The sequence below is a fragment of the Camarhynchus parvulus genome, chromosome 1A (assembly GCF_901933205.1).
Source record: "Camarhynchus parvulus chromosome 1A, STF_HiC, whole genome shotgun sequence".
In the NCBI taxonomy this organism is placed as follows: Eukaryota; Metazoa; Chordata; class Aves; order Passeriformes; family Thraupidae; genus Camarhynchus; species Camarhynchus parvulus.
In genome coordinates this window covers 41,383,307-41,398,926 of record NC_044586.1, presented here as the reverse complement: position 1 = coordinate 41,398,926, position 15,620 = coordinate 41,383,307, and the positions used below count along the sequence as shown (strand labels likewise).

Sequence of the window (15,620 nt, the reverse complement as noted above, 5' to 3'; positions counted from 1 at the left end):
GGATACCAAGGGGATGGATAAGGATGAACTCCTTACCATCCCTTGAATTGAAATGTGGGAGCCAAGAAGGAAGCAATCTCAAGTTTTTAAGTGCAGGAACATTTTGGAAGACAGAATCAATTTTTTTAATCTGTTATTTCTAAAGGTCATTAAAAACCTTCCTGTTCTAAGCAGGAAGAAGCACTTTTATATAAGCTGAAAATACATTTAAACTGCTGTAATATAAAAGAACTTTGTAATATAAAAGCTACTTTATTCTGCTAAGCAGAATAAAGTAGCTTCAGATGGTGTGAACATCTGACTTCATTGATTCTGCCTTTCTTGCAAAGACAACATTCCCAGACGATGTCTACATGAGAAAGCTTTTTGGTGTGACAGAAACAGATGAACATATTGGAGAATTGAAATGTACTCCACAGAAGATACCCGTGTGTAGGATTTGAGACTCTCCAAATGACCAACCTCTCATTTGGATCCCTGTTTCTCCATGAGGACATGAATATGCTTGGCCTGCAGCTGGAGCTCACCTTCTGGTTTTATTTCGTCCAGAAGGAATCTAGATCTGAACAATGTGCTGCAAGACATGATCTCAGACTGATAGAAAGTGTTAATAGTTTCTCAGCTTGTTCCCTTGAGTACTTGTTACAGGCAGAAGTTCTGCAAGAAAAAGGAAAGGAGGCTTGTCCTCATCAGCAGGTTGTAGGAGCTCAAATCAGCAGCTGACAGGAACTGGCACTGAGAGAATTTAATGGAGTTTTAATGAGTGAGCGAGGCCAATAGTCACACATCTACCTGGCTTCTGAATTGCCTTCATGACAGGAATGTAATTTTAAGCCATCTCCTTCTGAAAGATCTGAAAATTTGTACATTCACATTGAGGATCATACTAGTTGTCAAATTTGTAGGGAATTAAAAGTAATAGGATTTCATAGATTAAGAACACTTGCATTTCTCCCATTCAAATTCCCAATTATCTATGATCTGTGCTGAAAAAACAATCAACTGGTCACTGAACATAAAACCTCTTTTGTTAAGAATAAAATCAGGAACTCCTCTTCATTAGTACTAGTAAATTGCTTTAAGGATTATCAGAAAAGGATGGTGGCAATAGAAGTGCTTAGTAAAATGAGAGATGACTAACACATGAATCCTTTCCTTAAATTCAGATCAGTGCATAATGATAATCTTCTTTTCTAAGTGCAGCGGTGCAGATGTTTTGCTTATATAGATTATACTTACAAAGCTGAGTATTGCACTCATATAAAACTCTCTGAATTCAGCTGCAAAATAGCTGCTAGGATTAAGAAAATTAATTACAAATAAATAAAATAAAGTAAAAAAGTATGTTTATCATATAAACACTCTAACAGCTAACTTGACTTCCCTGGTAGAACATTTCTACCCTAGGAATTTAACCTATGGGCACACATAATTAGCTCTTTCACCTTAAAGTTGCTGAAAGAATGATTTGCTTAAGAAGATTAGGGTTTTTTAGTGTTCAATAGAAGTACTGACAAATGATCCTAAAATGATTATAGGGGACCTCTTTCAACAACATCTTCTGATCTTTTATTTTGAAATAGCATGCCTTTCAGACAAAAACCTTTTATCCTGACCTTTTGTGTTTTTTCAAATCAATGCTCAACTTTTAATACCTTCTGTATTCAAATCGTGCATGTGATGAGACGGTTTTCAAGACTCTTTTCATCCACATGGACGATGACCACAATAGTCTCCTTAAACAGAACTTTAGTGCTAGTTTATTTCTTCTGGTCATTGTAACTGCATGCAGCTTCCTGTCTGCACTGGAGCACTTTACAATGCCTGTGCTGACACAACTTTTACTTAAGTTAAAAATAATTTTCCAAAATGGGGAGATTTTTAAGGGCAGGTGGAAGACAGAAGAGGTGATATTGAAAAGCAAAGGTAGAAGAAAGTACACTCAGTTGGGTCATGGAAGGGAAATGGATTTTTCCATCATTTTGCCTGTATACCATAAACTTGAGGTGTGCAGCAAGCACTGTAATAGGGTAAGCATTGTAGGACACCTGCAGTGGCTCTGTAGCTGTTGTGTCCATGACACTCTAATTCTTCATATAAAAGCTAAGGATCAAATTTTGAATTAGTGACACAGACTTGCAGAGTAATCCTCTTTTTAACATATAGAATTATCTGGATCCTTCATTGCTGCACAGTTTTATACATGCATTTCTATTTTTCCTATTCCTATAATTATCAAGCTTGGGAAATTTATCATACTCAGCTGTTAGCATAATCTGAAAAATGATGCAATCATTTTATCAGCTGATGCAATAAAAAGAAATCAATTTATAAATCAATTTATATTACTGATTCTTGCTCAGTAAAAATGAGTAGTTTCCTACTTTAAGTTATGCTGCCATCTATAGGCAACCCAGGTTGGAAGAGATCTCCGGCCTCTAGTTCAACTGCCCCCACAAAATGACAATAAAAAGGGAAAAAGTATCTCATGCTCAATGCAATTGCTCACTACCCTGTGTCTGATGCCAGACCTCCCTTCCCGAACCCAGATCAGCTCCTCTTCCAGGTAACTCCCCCCAGTTTATATACTGGGCATGATGTTCTATGGTGTGAAATATCCCTTTGGTCAGTTGAGGTCACCTGCCCCAGCTATGCTTTCTCCAAGTTTCCTTTGTGTACCTCCTCACTGGCAGAGCATAAGACAAGAAAAAAGTAATTGACTCAGGATAGTTAACTTAACAAAAAGACCAAAACACCAGAGTGTTACCAACACCATTCTCATTCTGAATCCAAGACACAGCACTGTAACAGCTACTGTGAAGAAATTAACTCTACCCTAGCTGAAACCAGGACAGTTGCTAAGACCTTTACCCTATTTGGTGATACAAACCTCCTCAGATGGAGGCTGCACAGCCTCTGGGGAACATATTCCACTACCTGACTGTCCTCACAGGTAAAAAGTCCTTCCTTTTAACCATTGTAAATCTGTCATTTCAATTTAGGCTCATTGTCTCTTGTTCTCCTGCCACACTCACTATGAAGAGCCTGGCTCCACTTTCTTGCTAACCTCCTCATAGGTGCTGGTGAGCTGCTGTTGATTCCCCCCCAAACTATGTCTTCTCCAAGCTGATGAAGCCCAGTTCCTTCAGCATCTCATCAAACAACAAGGGCTCCAATGCCCTAATAGCTCAGAGGCTCTTTGCTGAACTTGGTACAGTTCTTGCACATTTTTCTTGTGCTAGGGAACAAAACTGAATGTAAAAGTTAAATGTGGTAAAACAACTGCTGGAAATTGGGATGCAATTCCTTCCCAAGATCTACTGGTCTTGTCCCTGCTAACCTATTCCAGAAGGCTGTTGTTCATTCTTGCTGCCTAGGAACAGAGCTGGACAGGGCCCCTGTTCAGCTGCTCCCCATGTCCCTGCAGAGCTGGGCAGTGGCACTGGTGCTTCCTTCGCACGGGTAGCACTTCACATTTGTCCTTGCTGAGTGTCATACAGCTCCCACTGGCCTCTTCCTTCTGCATATTTAGGCGGAACAGCCCTGAACAGCAGCCTGACCCTCCAGAATATCTATTTGTTCCCTTCATTTGGTGTCAACTGCAGATTCAATGAAGGTGAATTCCATCTACTCCTCCAGGCCACTGACACAGACACAAAGCCGGATGGGCCCAGAAGACACCCCAGTGACATTCACTCCAGGGAGGGTGTGACCCCTTAAGTACTACTCTCTGTATCTCATCATCCAATCACATTTTCACTCATCTGGTTGTCCACCTATCCAAACCACAATATCCTAACTTGCTTTCACAAATATTGTGGTACAGTTGAAAACAGACAAGGTAAATGATACTTTATTTGTTCTACCCTTTTTCAAAAATCCATTCATTTTATCAAAGTTATCTGCCTTTTTTTTACTTAATCAAAAAGAAAATAGAAAAGTTTTTTTTCCAAAGTTGGTTAGTATTTTTTTTGTACTACCACAAGACTTCACAGTAACAGTAGAGCCTGCATCATGTAAACAATGGTTTGGTTTTATTATACATGGTTTTGGTTTTATTATACACGGTTTTCCAGTGATGTCAGGTACTCACCTGATCTTGAAGAGCTTACTGAAACAGGCACTCCCAGCTATGCGCTACTGAATCCTGAAATTGTCAGCCTTAACTTAATTTGGGGCATTCATCAAATGTCTGATAAAGCAACCAACAACTTGTCACTGTTGACTCAGGACTTTAACCTTTTAACACTAAGTACCTGAACACAATGAAACACAATGTATTTGGGAAACCTTAGTACAACTTTTCACTTAGAAACCTTTTAGGCTGTAAACTTGTTACACTATTGCTTGAATAGCATTTAGTATAAAACATATAAAAAAATACTATGAATTACAAGACATATTTGTTTGCTGCAAATACTTTTCCAGGGCTTAACTTTGCAAGCCAGATGTCTATGCAAAGAGGAAATTCATGCTGGTTGCCCATGGTTTCTTTAAGTTCTGTTAGACCTTCCTGGTGCAACAGTTTTACTCCAATGCATTCAATGCATTCAGAGTTTGGAATTATTTTGAAACATTCCAAAGGATTTTGGTAATGTTTTTTTTCTTATCTGTATGAATCTCAATCTACACATTTTTCCTGTTCATGACTTGAACCTGTTATTCTCCGTTATATTCCTGGCATTACATGTAAAATAACAACTTTGTATAATATTCCTGCAATCTTTCATTAAGTGAAACCTTAAAAATCACATTTCATTATTTCTCTCAGACAGACTGTTGCATAACATGAAGGATCAAGGTCAAATGATATATGAAGAGAGACTTTTAAATCATTCAGATGGCTGTCCTCAATTTTGATCTCTTTTTCACTACTTTCCAAAAAATATGAGAGATTCTGAACATTTTTCAAAATGAGTCTGTAGCATCCAGGTATATTTAGCTGTAGCGGAGACACTCTGAATTTGCACAACTCCAGCTCATCCTTAGAAAGTCTTTCATGGTACCACTGTCCAACTTTATTACTGGGATACTTGATACTGTGTCCCACCACTGGAAGAACCACCTTCAAAGAAAAAATAAACATATTTGAGCATATTCCCCTTTAAATAAATGTGATCATTTAAAATGTGTTTAAACCTTGTGTTTTGGGGTCTGAAATAGTAAACCAGCAGATTCTCTTGTGAAATGAAGCAGGTATACTGAATGTCATTAAAGCAGAAAAAATAACCAGTGTATCAGGATTCTTAAAACAAAGCACTATACAGCAGTAAAGACATTCAGTTGCCATACAAGACTTCACAACTACACTTTGAAACCTTCAAAAATTAGAATGTCAACTTCTTTTGAAAGTTTTTCCCAGTAGACTGAAATCTTTCCTGAAGTATTCAGCTTCAGGATAAATATTGTCATACTGCAAATGACACTGTATTTATTTCCACTACCAAGTAAATTTGTTATGAGGGTGGAAATTAGTTCACATGTGTTTTCTTCAATGAGCATTCTGGCAGGGACAAAGACTGCACCAGTTAAATTGATCACATTATTTAAAACAAAATGTTTTAATCAAATAAAAATATCAACAACTCTGAATTTTTCAGACTTACTTGGTATATAGAATATTTGTTTGCCGATTCTTCTGCAGCAGTGACTACATGAACCTGACAAGATATTTAAGAAGAAAAAAACACCAACCTTTTTAAAAAGTAAAAACATATGCTTTATTTTAGGAATTATGCACTGCATTCACCTGCAAAGAATATTAAGGATATTTGACTACTGCAGGGGCAATAAACTCAGGTATGAAAAAATCTTAAGATACGCTTAATTTATATTAATCAGTTTACTGATAGATGGCATTGCATTAAACATTTACTGATGCTAGCTACCACTATTATTCTTCGAGTTTGAAGTTAACAAAGTCAATGCAATCTTGTGCTACATCAGCAAATGTAAAAATACAAAAAAATTGTTTTATATTAAGAAGGAATATATCTATATAAAACTCAGTAACTCAATACTGAATTTAATACATCTGCTTTTAATTTTGTTTGATCTAATTGTTTCATTAGCATTCACTCTCAAAAATACTGGTAAAGAAAAATCTCAGTTGAAACACAAGCTACTGCATGGGACCGGGGGTAACCTCTCAAATGCTCTTGCTTTCAAATTTCTAAGAGGTTCACCCAAAAGAAATTATTACATTCTGCCTCTGCACACATCTGTTTGTTCTCCAGGAAACATTGCACAGTTTATAACTGATCTGATCAGGAGAAAGATAGAATCATAGAATAATCTAGGTTGGAAAAGGTTGAATCCAGCTGCAAAACATTACCAAGTCCACCACTAAACCCTCATCACGTACCTGCAGGGATGGTGTCTCAACCCCTTCTATGTGCAGCCTGTTCCAGTGTTTGATAACTCTTTTGGTGAAGAATATTTTCTAATGCACAACCTAAATTTTTCTGGCACAACTTGAGTCTATTTCCTCTTGTCCTACCACTTTCTACTTGGGAACTATCTTCACAATAAGGTATGCTAACCCTAAAAGAAAAGAGCACTTCAGAATGGACTTGAGTATGTCAAAACCCGGGACCAGACACTTCACTGCCAGATTCTACTCACTGGCTCACCTATGGCTCCATGCACAGCTCCCAGGCTGAGCTATGGGCAAGCAGAAGTGCTCCCTTGCCTTTTAGTACTTTACCAAGAAGACTGCTGCATCTTTTGAACAGCTGCTACCAGTTTAGACCCAGCACCAGCGAAATTGTGCTAAACATGTTTTGCCTCTGTAACTGCAAAGAGATTATCAGATCAGCCTGAGGCTACCCTTCACCCTGGACTCACACTCAGCATTGTATTTAGGAAAGGCCTGATGTGGAGAGCAAGACTCAGATCTGCACTCACTAATAATATGGAAACACCCAGTCTACTCTGAAGGCTTCCCCAGTCAGATCCTAAGAGCATTACATACCATGGAGACTAAATTTTCACATGTATCATTTCTGACCTTCTGCTCGTTCCTCTAACTTGAATAAAATGAACAGCCAAAACAGATTAAAGCTGCTAATTATATGCCGAGCTCACAGTTCTATTTACAGTGAAAGAAAAAAAATCCTACATTATGTTTTTTTAACTTTGTCACAGACATTTAATATTTTAATGGAAGAACCAAAATAAAGCCATTAGAGTATGTCTGCTTATGTATTCAAGTACATTAAGTTTTTGGGGGGGTTTTGTTTTCTTTTTACAAGAAGTACTTTACAAGAAGACTCACCTTGTCATTCAGGGAAATGCTTTCATCATTTTCTTCCAAGAAGACAAGATCACCCTCAACCACTTTGGAGCCATAAGTCTTCAGCCTATATGATGCTGCTTCATTCCAAATTTTACTGCAATAAGCATGGACATAGAATATGCGCAAGGAGTGAGGAATGTTGAGCCATCCTTTGGTACAACCTTCATGATTTACACCATAGCGATTTAAAGCTCGTAGCAACATCTTCTCTCTTACTTTAAATTCTGGCAGCATTACAAGTGTGCCCTTTGCATCTTCTGATATAAACAAAAATAACCATGTCAGTAATCCCAGATTATTCAAGTATTACCTGACATTTAAAAAGATAAAATAATCAAATAGAGAAAAAAGGTGTCAGTCTAATGTCTCCATGCTTTGATTATTTCCTTTCCTTCAATGTGTTGTGTTAGACAAATTTCATCTTGTATGCCTATCAACGCAGACCCATGAATTTTATTCTGTTTCATGCAGTATAAATTAAACTAGCTGTCATTCAGTTATTCAGCCTAGTTCAAACAATTTTTTTTGAAACTTATTTTATCACTCCAAAGTGTTTTTTTTGAACGAGGTAACTGGAAGTAAAAACCAAGCTATAAAATAACATTAAATCTCTACTTCTCATCATTTCAGAAGATGTATTTCACAGCAGGTAAAAACCATGTCTTTATTTTAAAGGCAAAAATTACACTGGCCTTAGGGAAGTCTGACCCTTAACTAAGATGAAAATGCACTTAATCAGATTTTTACTGCATTATATAAATGCTGTATATTTAAAATTGTATGGGGTTTTTTTTTCATATTATAAGTGATTACTTGATGAAGCCTTTTGCACAGACTTCTATGTCTGCTTTCAGGAAAAGGCAAGCAGCTGCTTTCAGGGTCCACATCAACTGGAAATTCCATGCATCATAGAACCATGTACAGAACAGAATCATTTATCTTACACTTTTGTGAAACCAAACATATCTTTGTCTTTTGAAGCTATATATCATAGCTGGTATGTCAATCTACAGTGATAAGCAGGCTAATAGATGTAGAATATTTGAAAAGAAAAGTATGTTTGAAGTTGAGAGCAACTTCAAATTGGTGAGAAAGTTTGGCTGAATGATAAAACCAATAAATATGGCAAACAGAGCACTCTACTCAGCACACTCCTGCCTTTGACTTATTTTGTTGATTTTAGTTCAAGAAAGAAAGAAAGTAGATGTGTTAAGTGCTGAGTATGAGTTGGGTGCCATATTCCTGTATACTTCCCTCACTTGGCAGAAGAAGTTCATCATCCAAAAGCAGACAAATGGAAGGAAGCCAGAACTTCCCTGATAAATCTTAGTCTCTTCCAGCATTATGATACACAGCATTTGCTTCCACATTTTCTTCCACCTGAAGTACATTCATTTTCCACTATTTTGCACATTTAGGGCCTCATCCTCATATAATTTCGAAATGTGCAACTCTATTGAGTTGCACATATAAAAATTATAATGAAGTTCATTATAATGAAGGGTAAGTAGCATAAAGCAGTAGGAAAATAAAAAGTATTTCCCTGTGCAGCAACACAGTACCTCACAATATCAACTCTGCATAAATACAAGGACAATTTAAGTGGACATACCAGTTTGAAGAAAGTATCTTTTTGCATTGTTTACAGGATCATCAGTATCTTCAGGTGTGAAAAATAACTTCACAGCTTTCACCTTGAAAGTACAAATTTTTTTCAGTTAAATATGACTATTTATCAGCTAAACAAGTAATCATGCATCCAATTCTGTCTCAAGATATTCTGCAAGCTCTCAAAATTAAATCAGTTGTTTAGTGTCAAAGTCAAATTCTCCCTTTCGCAGAAGAACTCACGAACCACAGAACAATGTGTTATGGCCTTTGATTAAAAAGAGATTTTAGTCACCCAGAAAATGTAAAACAGTTTTCAAAGCTCTGTGAGTAAACTGGTCACTTTCTTGGTCATCCAGTTCAAACTTTTCCACGTGAAATTATCATTCTATACTGAACAGGAAGGTTTCTTCCATCCTGCATGCTTCATGAAAAATTTAGACTGAACACTTTCAGTGTCTCACACAGAGGGAAAACTTTTTTTAATTTTGTTTTTTAATAGTGATCTGTATTAGGTTTGATGACACTGTGAGAAGGAAAACACTACAGTAATCTCTGCTACTTGCAATATTGGAGGAGCTGCTCAATTTGCTAGCACTTCTACCAACCTGTGATACCTGGCTCTTGTCCTCCTCTGTACTGGACTGTGCAAGCACATACTAGTACATTTTTAATATAGACAGTAATTCCTACCTATTTTAAATTAAATTACTAAGTTAGGACTAAGGATTTAAATCATTACTCCTCAGGGACTGGCACCTGGTCAAACTGCTATCTGATGTCAGATACATCAACAGCAACTTTCATGGGCTGCTCTCAAATCTTGATTCTTGTATTTGAAAGATAAGCTTTCCTGATTTTTCTCAGAATCAAAACAAGATTAGAAGAAAAGGATATTCAAGAATCCTTTTGACTTTATAGTGTCTGATTAGTCTTCTTCTTACTTCTTCTATAGTGCCAAACACTACACCACATAGGCTAAAAAGTACATTATCTTATCATATTAATTATCACTTAATAAGCTCAGAACAGAGAGTTGGAAAAGTAGCCAAGGAATAATGGAAAGCAGAAATCTCTTCTATATAGCGGATGAATTACCATAGTATTGAAAAAGCAAATCCTCTCTTATGAACTTATGTGACATTTTTAAGAAGTAAACAGACCCCAGCAGAATAAAGAAGCTACAGTTCGGAGGTGATCAGGACCATGAATAAACTCTGCATGAAGCCTGCTTCTTTTCAGTGTTCAAATCCTGTATGGAATGCAACCACTTTCCTGCCAAGTGGCATGATGACAATCCCAATCACATTCCAATCACAGACAGAACTATCACCCCAGAACTATTTAAAGCTTCACTTGCTGTTTAAAAAAAGGTTTTAGTTTCAGTATGAATATCTTCATGCTTAAGCTGTTATTGAAACAGATCTAGCAATTGCTTCCAGCACACAGATGGATTTATTTCACAAATGAAATTGTTCACTGAGAAGGTCAACTCCAGGGCTAGACACCGCAACAGTAATATGAAATTCTCTTGACAGTAAGTACTCAAATTACAAAATGGAAATACCATTTTTTCATTCAGTAAAGCCAATCCTATTTGATCTGTCTGAACAATTTGTCCTTGTCCAAATCGCTGAGGTCCGTAGTAATTCACAAAACCTTTTGTCTAGAATGAGAAAGGATAAACATGTTACATGCATGAAAGTACTCGGTATGATCAATAAGACCAGGCAGACAACACGCATACATCTATATTTACATCCAAAATTTATACAACCAGAATCAGAAGTTACATGAAAAGCAAAACTCATAATTCATTATGATTTTTTGGCCCTAAAAAGACATCTAAAAAGACTATCAAGTTCTACCATTGTCTTCACATTATTAAAAAGATCCCACGTAAATGAAACAAAATTATTCCTATATAGTTAATTATTATAATTACAACTATAGGTCAAGTCAAAGTAATTAAGCTTTTAAAATGTGTCAGATTATGGAATCTCTACTCAAGCAAATGCAGCACAGCTAATGAACAGTAACCACAGCACATTTTTTCTTAAAAACACAATCTTTTTAACATGAGATAATTTCTATTATTACTGCAATATAAAGGTCAAAAGTGAACACTTCTGCTAATTGGGATTTTAAACCTCCTGATGAGTTCTAGGTCACACATGAGAAGTAAAATCACAGTCATGTAACCCAAGGAGAACACCCTGTTCTAGGAAATAGTAAGTATACATGGAGTAGACAAACACAAAACACATATTTGTTTTGCAAATAGTTATTAGTTTCAAATTTTATTATCTTGCTTTGGACACCGATAGGTCCCACACACAATTCTGCTTTCACAGAAGGTGAAAAATGCATATTTTGGATTAATATGTATCCTGTTTTGCCATTTATCTTCTAACCAGTAAGGTAAATCTAATAAAGCAAGACACACAATCATAGGAATTTGGGTTCATTTTCCAAACAGCAAAATAAAACAAGTCAGATGGAGCAAAGAAAGCATTATAGTACCAACTGAATGCTGTTCTCAATAATAAAATTAATTTCCAATGTACATGTAATGTATTTTGCTTTTGCACACTGGCTAGTTTTCATTCAAGACTTTAATCCTGGATTCATCTTCTTAATTAGAGCAATTTATATTATAGTTATTACTTCAAAAGATAGGGCAAGAAAATCAATACTGTAAAAATACATTAAGTTTTTTCCCTTCCAGTATTTACTTTTATTTTTCTTGGTGGTTTAAGAATGTCTGATGATCGGAGTTTCCTTTAGGGACTAAGGAAAGCAGAATCAAAATCCACTGCATTTCAGGGGAGTCATCCTTCTCAGAGATGGACCATGGAAGTTTTTCATCCAAGCCAACCATGCATGCTCCTCACATGACCAAAAAAGCAACCAGCTGTGATGTGCAGTGAGCATACGTGTGTATATACATGTATCCCATACACACTATTTGGATGTGTAAGTACATCGTTTCCCCCTTCATCTGCCACAGTGAGACGCATCACTTTGGCTAGCCTCAGCTCTGTGCAGCAATGGCTCTTACATCCATACTCATTTGTTACTGAATTCCCCTTTTGCTGCACCACCCTGGGGTCTCCAGTCTGAATCACACAATCAATGCACTTGTAAAACCTTCTTGGAAGGCAATTTTACTCCTGATTCCCTAAGCAGGAAAGACATAAAACTGCAAAGGGCACCAAACTTGGGAAATATTGCCATTATCGTACTATTACAAGCATTTTCCTTAAATGTACTTTTTATAACTGCAAAGAATTAAAACTCTGTTCATTATCATGAGTCTTTCTCACCTCAACATTTTCCACTGCTTCAGCTATTCTCTCCTCCAAATCTGCAGAAGAGTCATGATTGTGGTGCTGGAGATCTCTCACAACTATGTCAAAGTGATTGCCCTTCAGCTGGCCAAGTCTGAGGTGCTGGTGTGCTGGACGAATGTTGTATATTTTCATACCCTTTTTTTCCATTTTGTTTCCAATTTCCTTCAACCTGAATAAGCAATTGGGAGAAATTATGAACCATCCTCTAGTAAAGCTATACAACTTCTAATGAATGTCTTTTTCACCTTTGCACTCATATTGAAAACACTTTAAAAAATAAAATGGGATGAAAAACAATTATTATGAGAAAACAAAATCAAATGCAGAGATAGAAGTCTTAAAATTTAGTTATAATTCAGAAATACTTTTTAAATTATTGGCATTTTTATGATACTGACAGATGCTGGAATTAAGCAATTCATGGAACTTTCTCAGAGTGCACAGAATTTTTAATTTTTTAAATTGAAAAATGAGTAATTTTTTTACTCTTATCTCCTCAAAACCTGTTTTTCATTAAAGAGAAAGGAAAAGGTAATGCGCTCTAGCAGATTCCAAAACACAATTCCTCTTTCTCCATCAGCCTTAACAAAAACAATTTCAGTGCACTGATTCTCTGGTTGTGCTTGCACATGCTTGTAATTGGAAACACAGCTGACTGTTCAAATATTTACCCTTTAAAATATCCACTCAATCTCTTTGTTCTTGTGTGTAAATAAGAGTCATTCAAATCTGTGGAGGGATAGAATGTAAGAAAATAGTGCAGAAGGCAGTCTCACACCTGAGGAGTTGCAGCTGTACCAATCACCAAAGATTAGGAACAAGCCTGCCCTTAACAGGCCACAGCTGTGTCCAATAAGAAAAGTGCTACAAAAGAGTGGGTTAGCTGGCTGAGGAAAGAGATGGGGTTTGTTGTTTGGGCTGTGAGGAAGTATGAGTCAGTGCTGCAAGGAACTGCCCATGAGAAATCACCAAGAAGGAATGGCAACTTTTGCAATAAGATGACAACAAAAATCAAAGGAAAATTTCAGCATAAGAGCATGAATCCTAAGCAATATTTTAATAACATCATAAACTGTTCATTTATAAAAAATATTTTTTCTCTTGCTGTGTGGATGCATTTACCTATTTTTCTTCATCATTTAAACACTCATGCAAAGTTCTGCTAATTATCTCTTGGACAACTGGCCTTACAGCCCAGTTTGCAGTGGAGTTTTGCCATTGACTTGAGTGCTAAATTGCATATTCCCTAAAGCCACAAAAGATTAAAGCCATTTCCACTGTGGTCTATATGGGCAAGGGGAAGACACAGTAAGAATATTTCAAGACATTGTACCATGTTGATACTTATTAACACCAAGACCTACGTGCTAAACAGCTTGCACCTAGATTTTAAGTACCTCTCAGGAGTCACCTTCTTCACCACCATAGGCTGCAAAGTGATAGCCTTCTTATCTTTGATGCCAGTGTAACTGAAGTCTGAAGGAAGAACGTCAAGTTCAGCTGCCAACAAGCCGATTGCTTCTAGTGTTTCTAGGTTTTCTTTCTGAAGGGTGAAAGCTGAAACAATCATCTCAGAATTATTAGAAACATGCCTTTATGTTTCAGTGCTCTGCCATGACAAACAGGCAGGTTCTTCCCCTTAAACTGTAACAGCGTGGAAACTATAAAGAAACTGCCCTCCTACCCCACAAATCTAAATCAAATGGGACTTTTACAGCACAGAAGGAAAAAAATAAAAACGGTACACAAAGCTCAGACCAACCAAAAACCCTGATGCCTTTAGAAACAGTATCTCAAAAAATGCAACACAATTCAACAGACATGCATGGATGTATTGCAGGAAACCTTCTCTGTATCAGAGAATGCTTTGAAGAATGAGATCATAAGTCAAATTTGACCTTACTATCTTGTTCAGTATCTAGATGCATCTCCTAAAATCCCACAATTATTTTCAAGGGAAAGCTATCACTCTGGGAATGCCACAGAGTTAGTTAGTAGCTACAATCAAAAGAACTGTAACCATTATCAGCGAGCAGCTGATGCCAAATCACTGCAGCAACTTGATTCCTCCATTCTCTTCTCCACGGGTGTAACACCACTGCACTAATAATGATTTATTTCAACACAAACAGTGACTTGACAGGCCTATGTGTTGTATAAAAATGATCCTGACTATCAGTATCAGTCTTACCTACAGAACACCAAAATACCTGCCACCTTCACTAAAAATGTATTTACCTGTATAAACATCTTGCTTCTCCTGAAAACCACCAGCACACCTTTTTCTGGACCAAGTTTTTTCTCGAAACCGTACCATTATTGATGTACTTGGCTGATCATTGACATCTGTCACAGTAAAAGATTTTGTTTCTAAAAGCTTTCCAAATTTTCTATTGATAAAGTGGTGAACTGTTTTTCTGTGCTCTTTGTTTCCATCAGGCTCAAAGGAAAACGTAGAATTTTCTAGCTTTGCATCCAAAAATTTAAAGAAATCACTTGTTTCCTTTTCAGTCACTAACTGACAAAGCTCTCTGTAATCAGGATTCCCTTTTACAATCATTTCATTGCCTTTTGTAAGAGTGACTAGAAAGGGGAATTTCTGCCTAACAGCACCGTGTAAATCAGCTCGAATTTTCTTGTCCAGCCTTGGTCCTAGCGAGAACTCCCTAGCAGCAGCATCCGCATTGTTTTCCGAGCCCCACGCATCCTTCACATCGCAGGCAAACTTGTGGAGCAGTTCGCTCACGGGCTTGCCGAGCAAGGACTCCAACACTGGGGCTTCCCCGAGGCCGGGCTGCAGCTCGGGCTCTCCCTCACGCTCGCTACTGCCCGGGGATGCAGCACAGCCGCCTCCCGCCCGGCCTGGGCCCTGCCCCGCGGGCCCGGGCGCTGCATCCCGGGGACACGCGGGGGCACTCGGCCCGGGGGGCTCCGTCCTCCGCCTTTTGGGCTCCCTCGGACACGGGCTGCTCTGTGCCGGCGGCGCTTCGCCGCTTTTTTGGAGCAATTCAGCTCGGGAGTCCCCGAGGAAGAGCTCGGGCACCTCGAGCTCCGTCACTACGAAGTCCCCGGGCGCGTTTTTGATGGTGCCGCGGAAGCCGGTGTGCTCGGTCAGGTAACTGAAGGAGGGCAGCATGGCCGCGGCCTGCCCTGCTCCCCGCCAGGCCGGACAGGAAAAAGGGAGACGGGCGGAAGAGCATCAACTGCTACGGAACGGCTGCTGAAAGGCGGGGAATGAGGCAGGCAAGGACGGACGGACGGACGCAGGCAGGGAGCGAGGCACGGACAGACACAGCGAGGCGGGAGCGCCGCGCGGCCCCGGAAGCGGCCGCCAGGGGGCGCCGCGGCCTCCTCCTCCTCCC

The 15,620-nt window shown here is 38.2% G+C and overlaps 1 protein-coding gene across 2 annotated transcripts; it reads right to left on the bottom strand.

Moving 5' to 3' along the window:
- Positions 1-3,910: 3,910 nt before the first annotated feature.
- On the bottom strand, positions 3,911-15,596 carry PUS7L (pseudouridine synthase 7 like). 2 transcript variants are annotated; one of them, XM_030961050.1, is made up of 8 exons: positions 14,497-15,596; positions 13,656-13,815; positions 12,232-12,427; positions 10,473-10,571; positions 8,910-8,991; positions 7,277-7,554; positions 5,607-5,660; positions 3,911-5,065 (listed from the first exon to the last, which is right to left on the bottom strand). In XM_030961050.1, exons 1-8 carry the CDS (start codon positions 15,392-15,394, stop codon positions 4,742-4,744), a joined length of 2,091 nt encoding a protein of 696 aa, XP_030816910.1. In that variant the 5' UTR covers positions 15,395-15,596; the 3' UTR covers positions 3,911-4,741. The 2 variants fall into 2 exon arrangements, with proteins under 2 accessions (XP_030816910.1, XP_030816911.1); XM_030961051.1 differs by lacking the exon at positions 5,607-5,660.
- Between the last annotated feature and the right edge of the window lie 24 nt (positions 15,597-15,620).

Bases quoted from the DNA above. Each gene is read 5' to 3' on its own strand.
- PUS7L (XM_030961050.1), bottom strand. From the start codon at position 15,394: ATGCTGCCCTCCTTCAGTTACCTGACCGAGCACACCGGCTTCCGCGGC. The intron at 12,428-13,655 runs GTACTTAAAATC...TTGCTTATTCAG, and splicing joins AAGAAGGTGACTCCTGAGAG to GTTGAAGGAAATTGGAAACA. The intron at 5,661-7,276 runs GTGAGTCTTCTT...ATATCTTGTCAG, and splicing joins GCATTTCCCTGAATGACAAG to GTTCATGTAGTCACTGCTGC.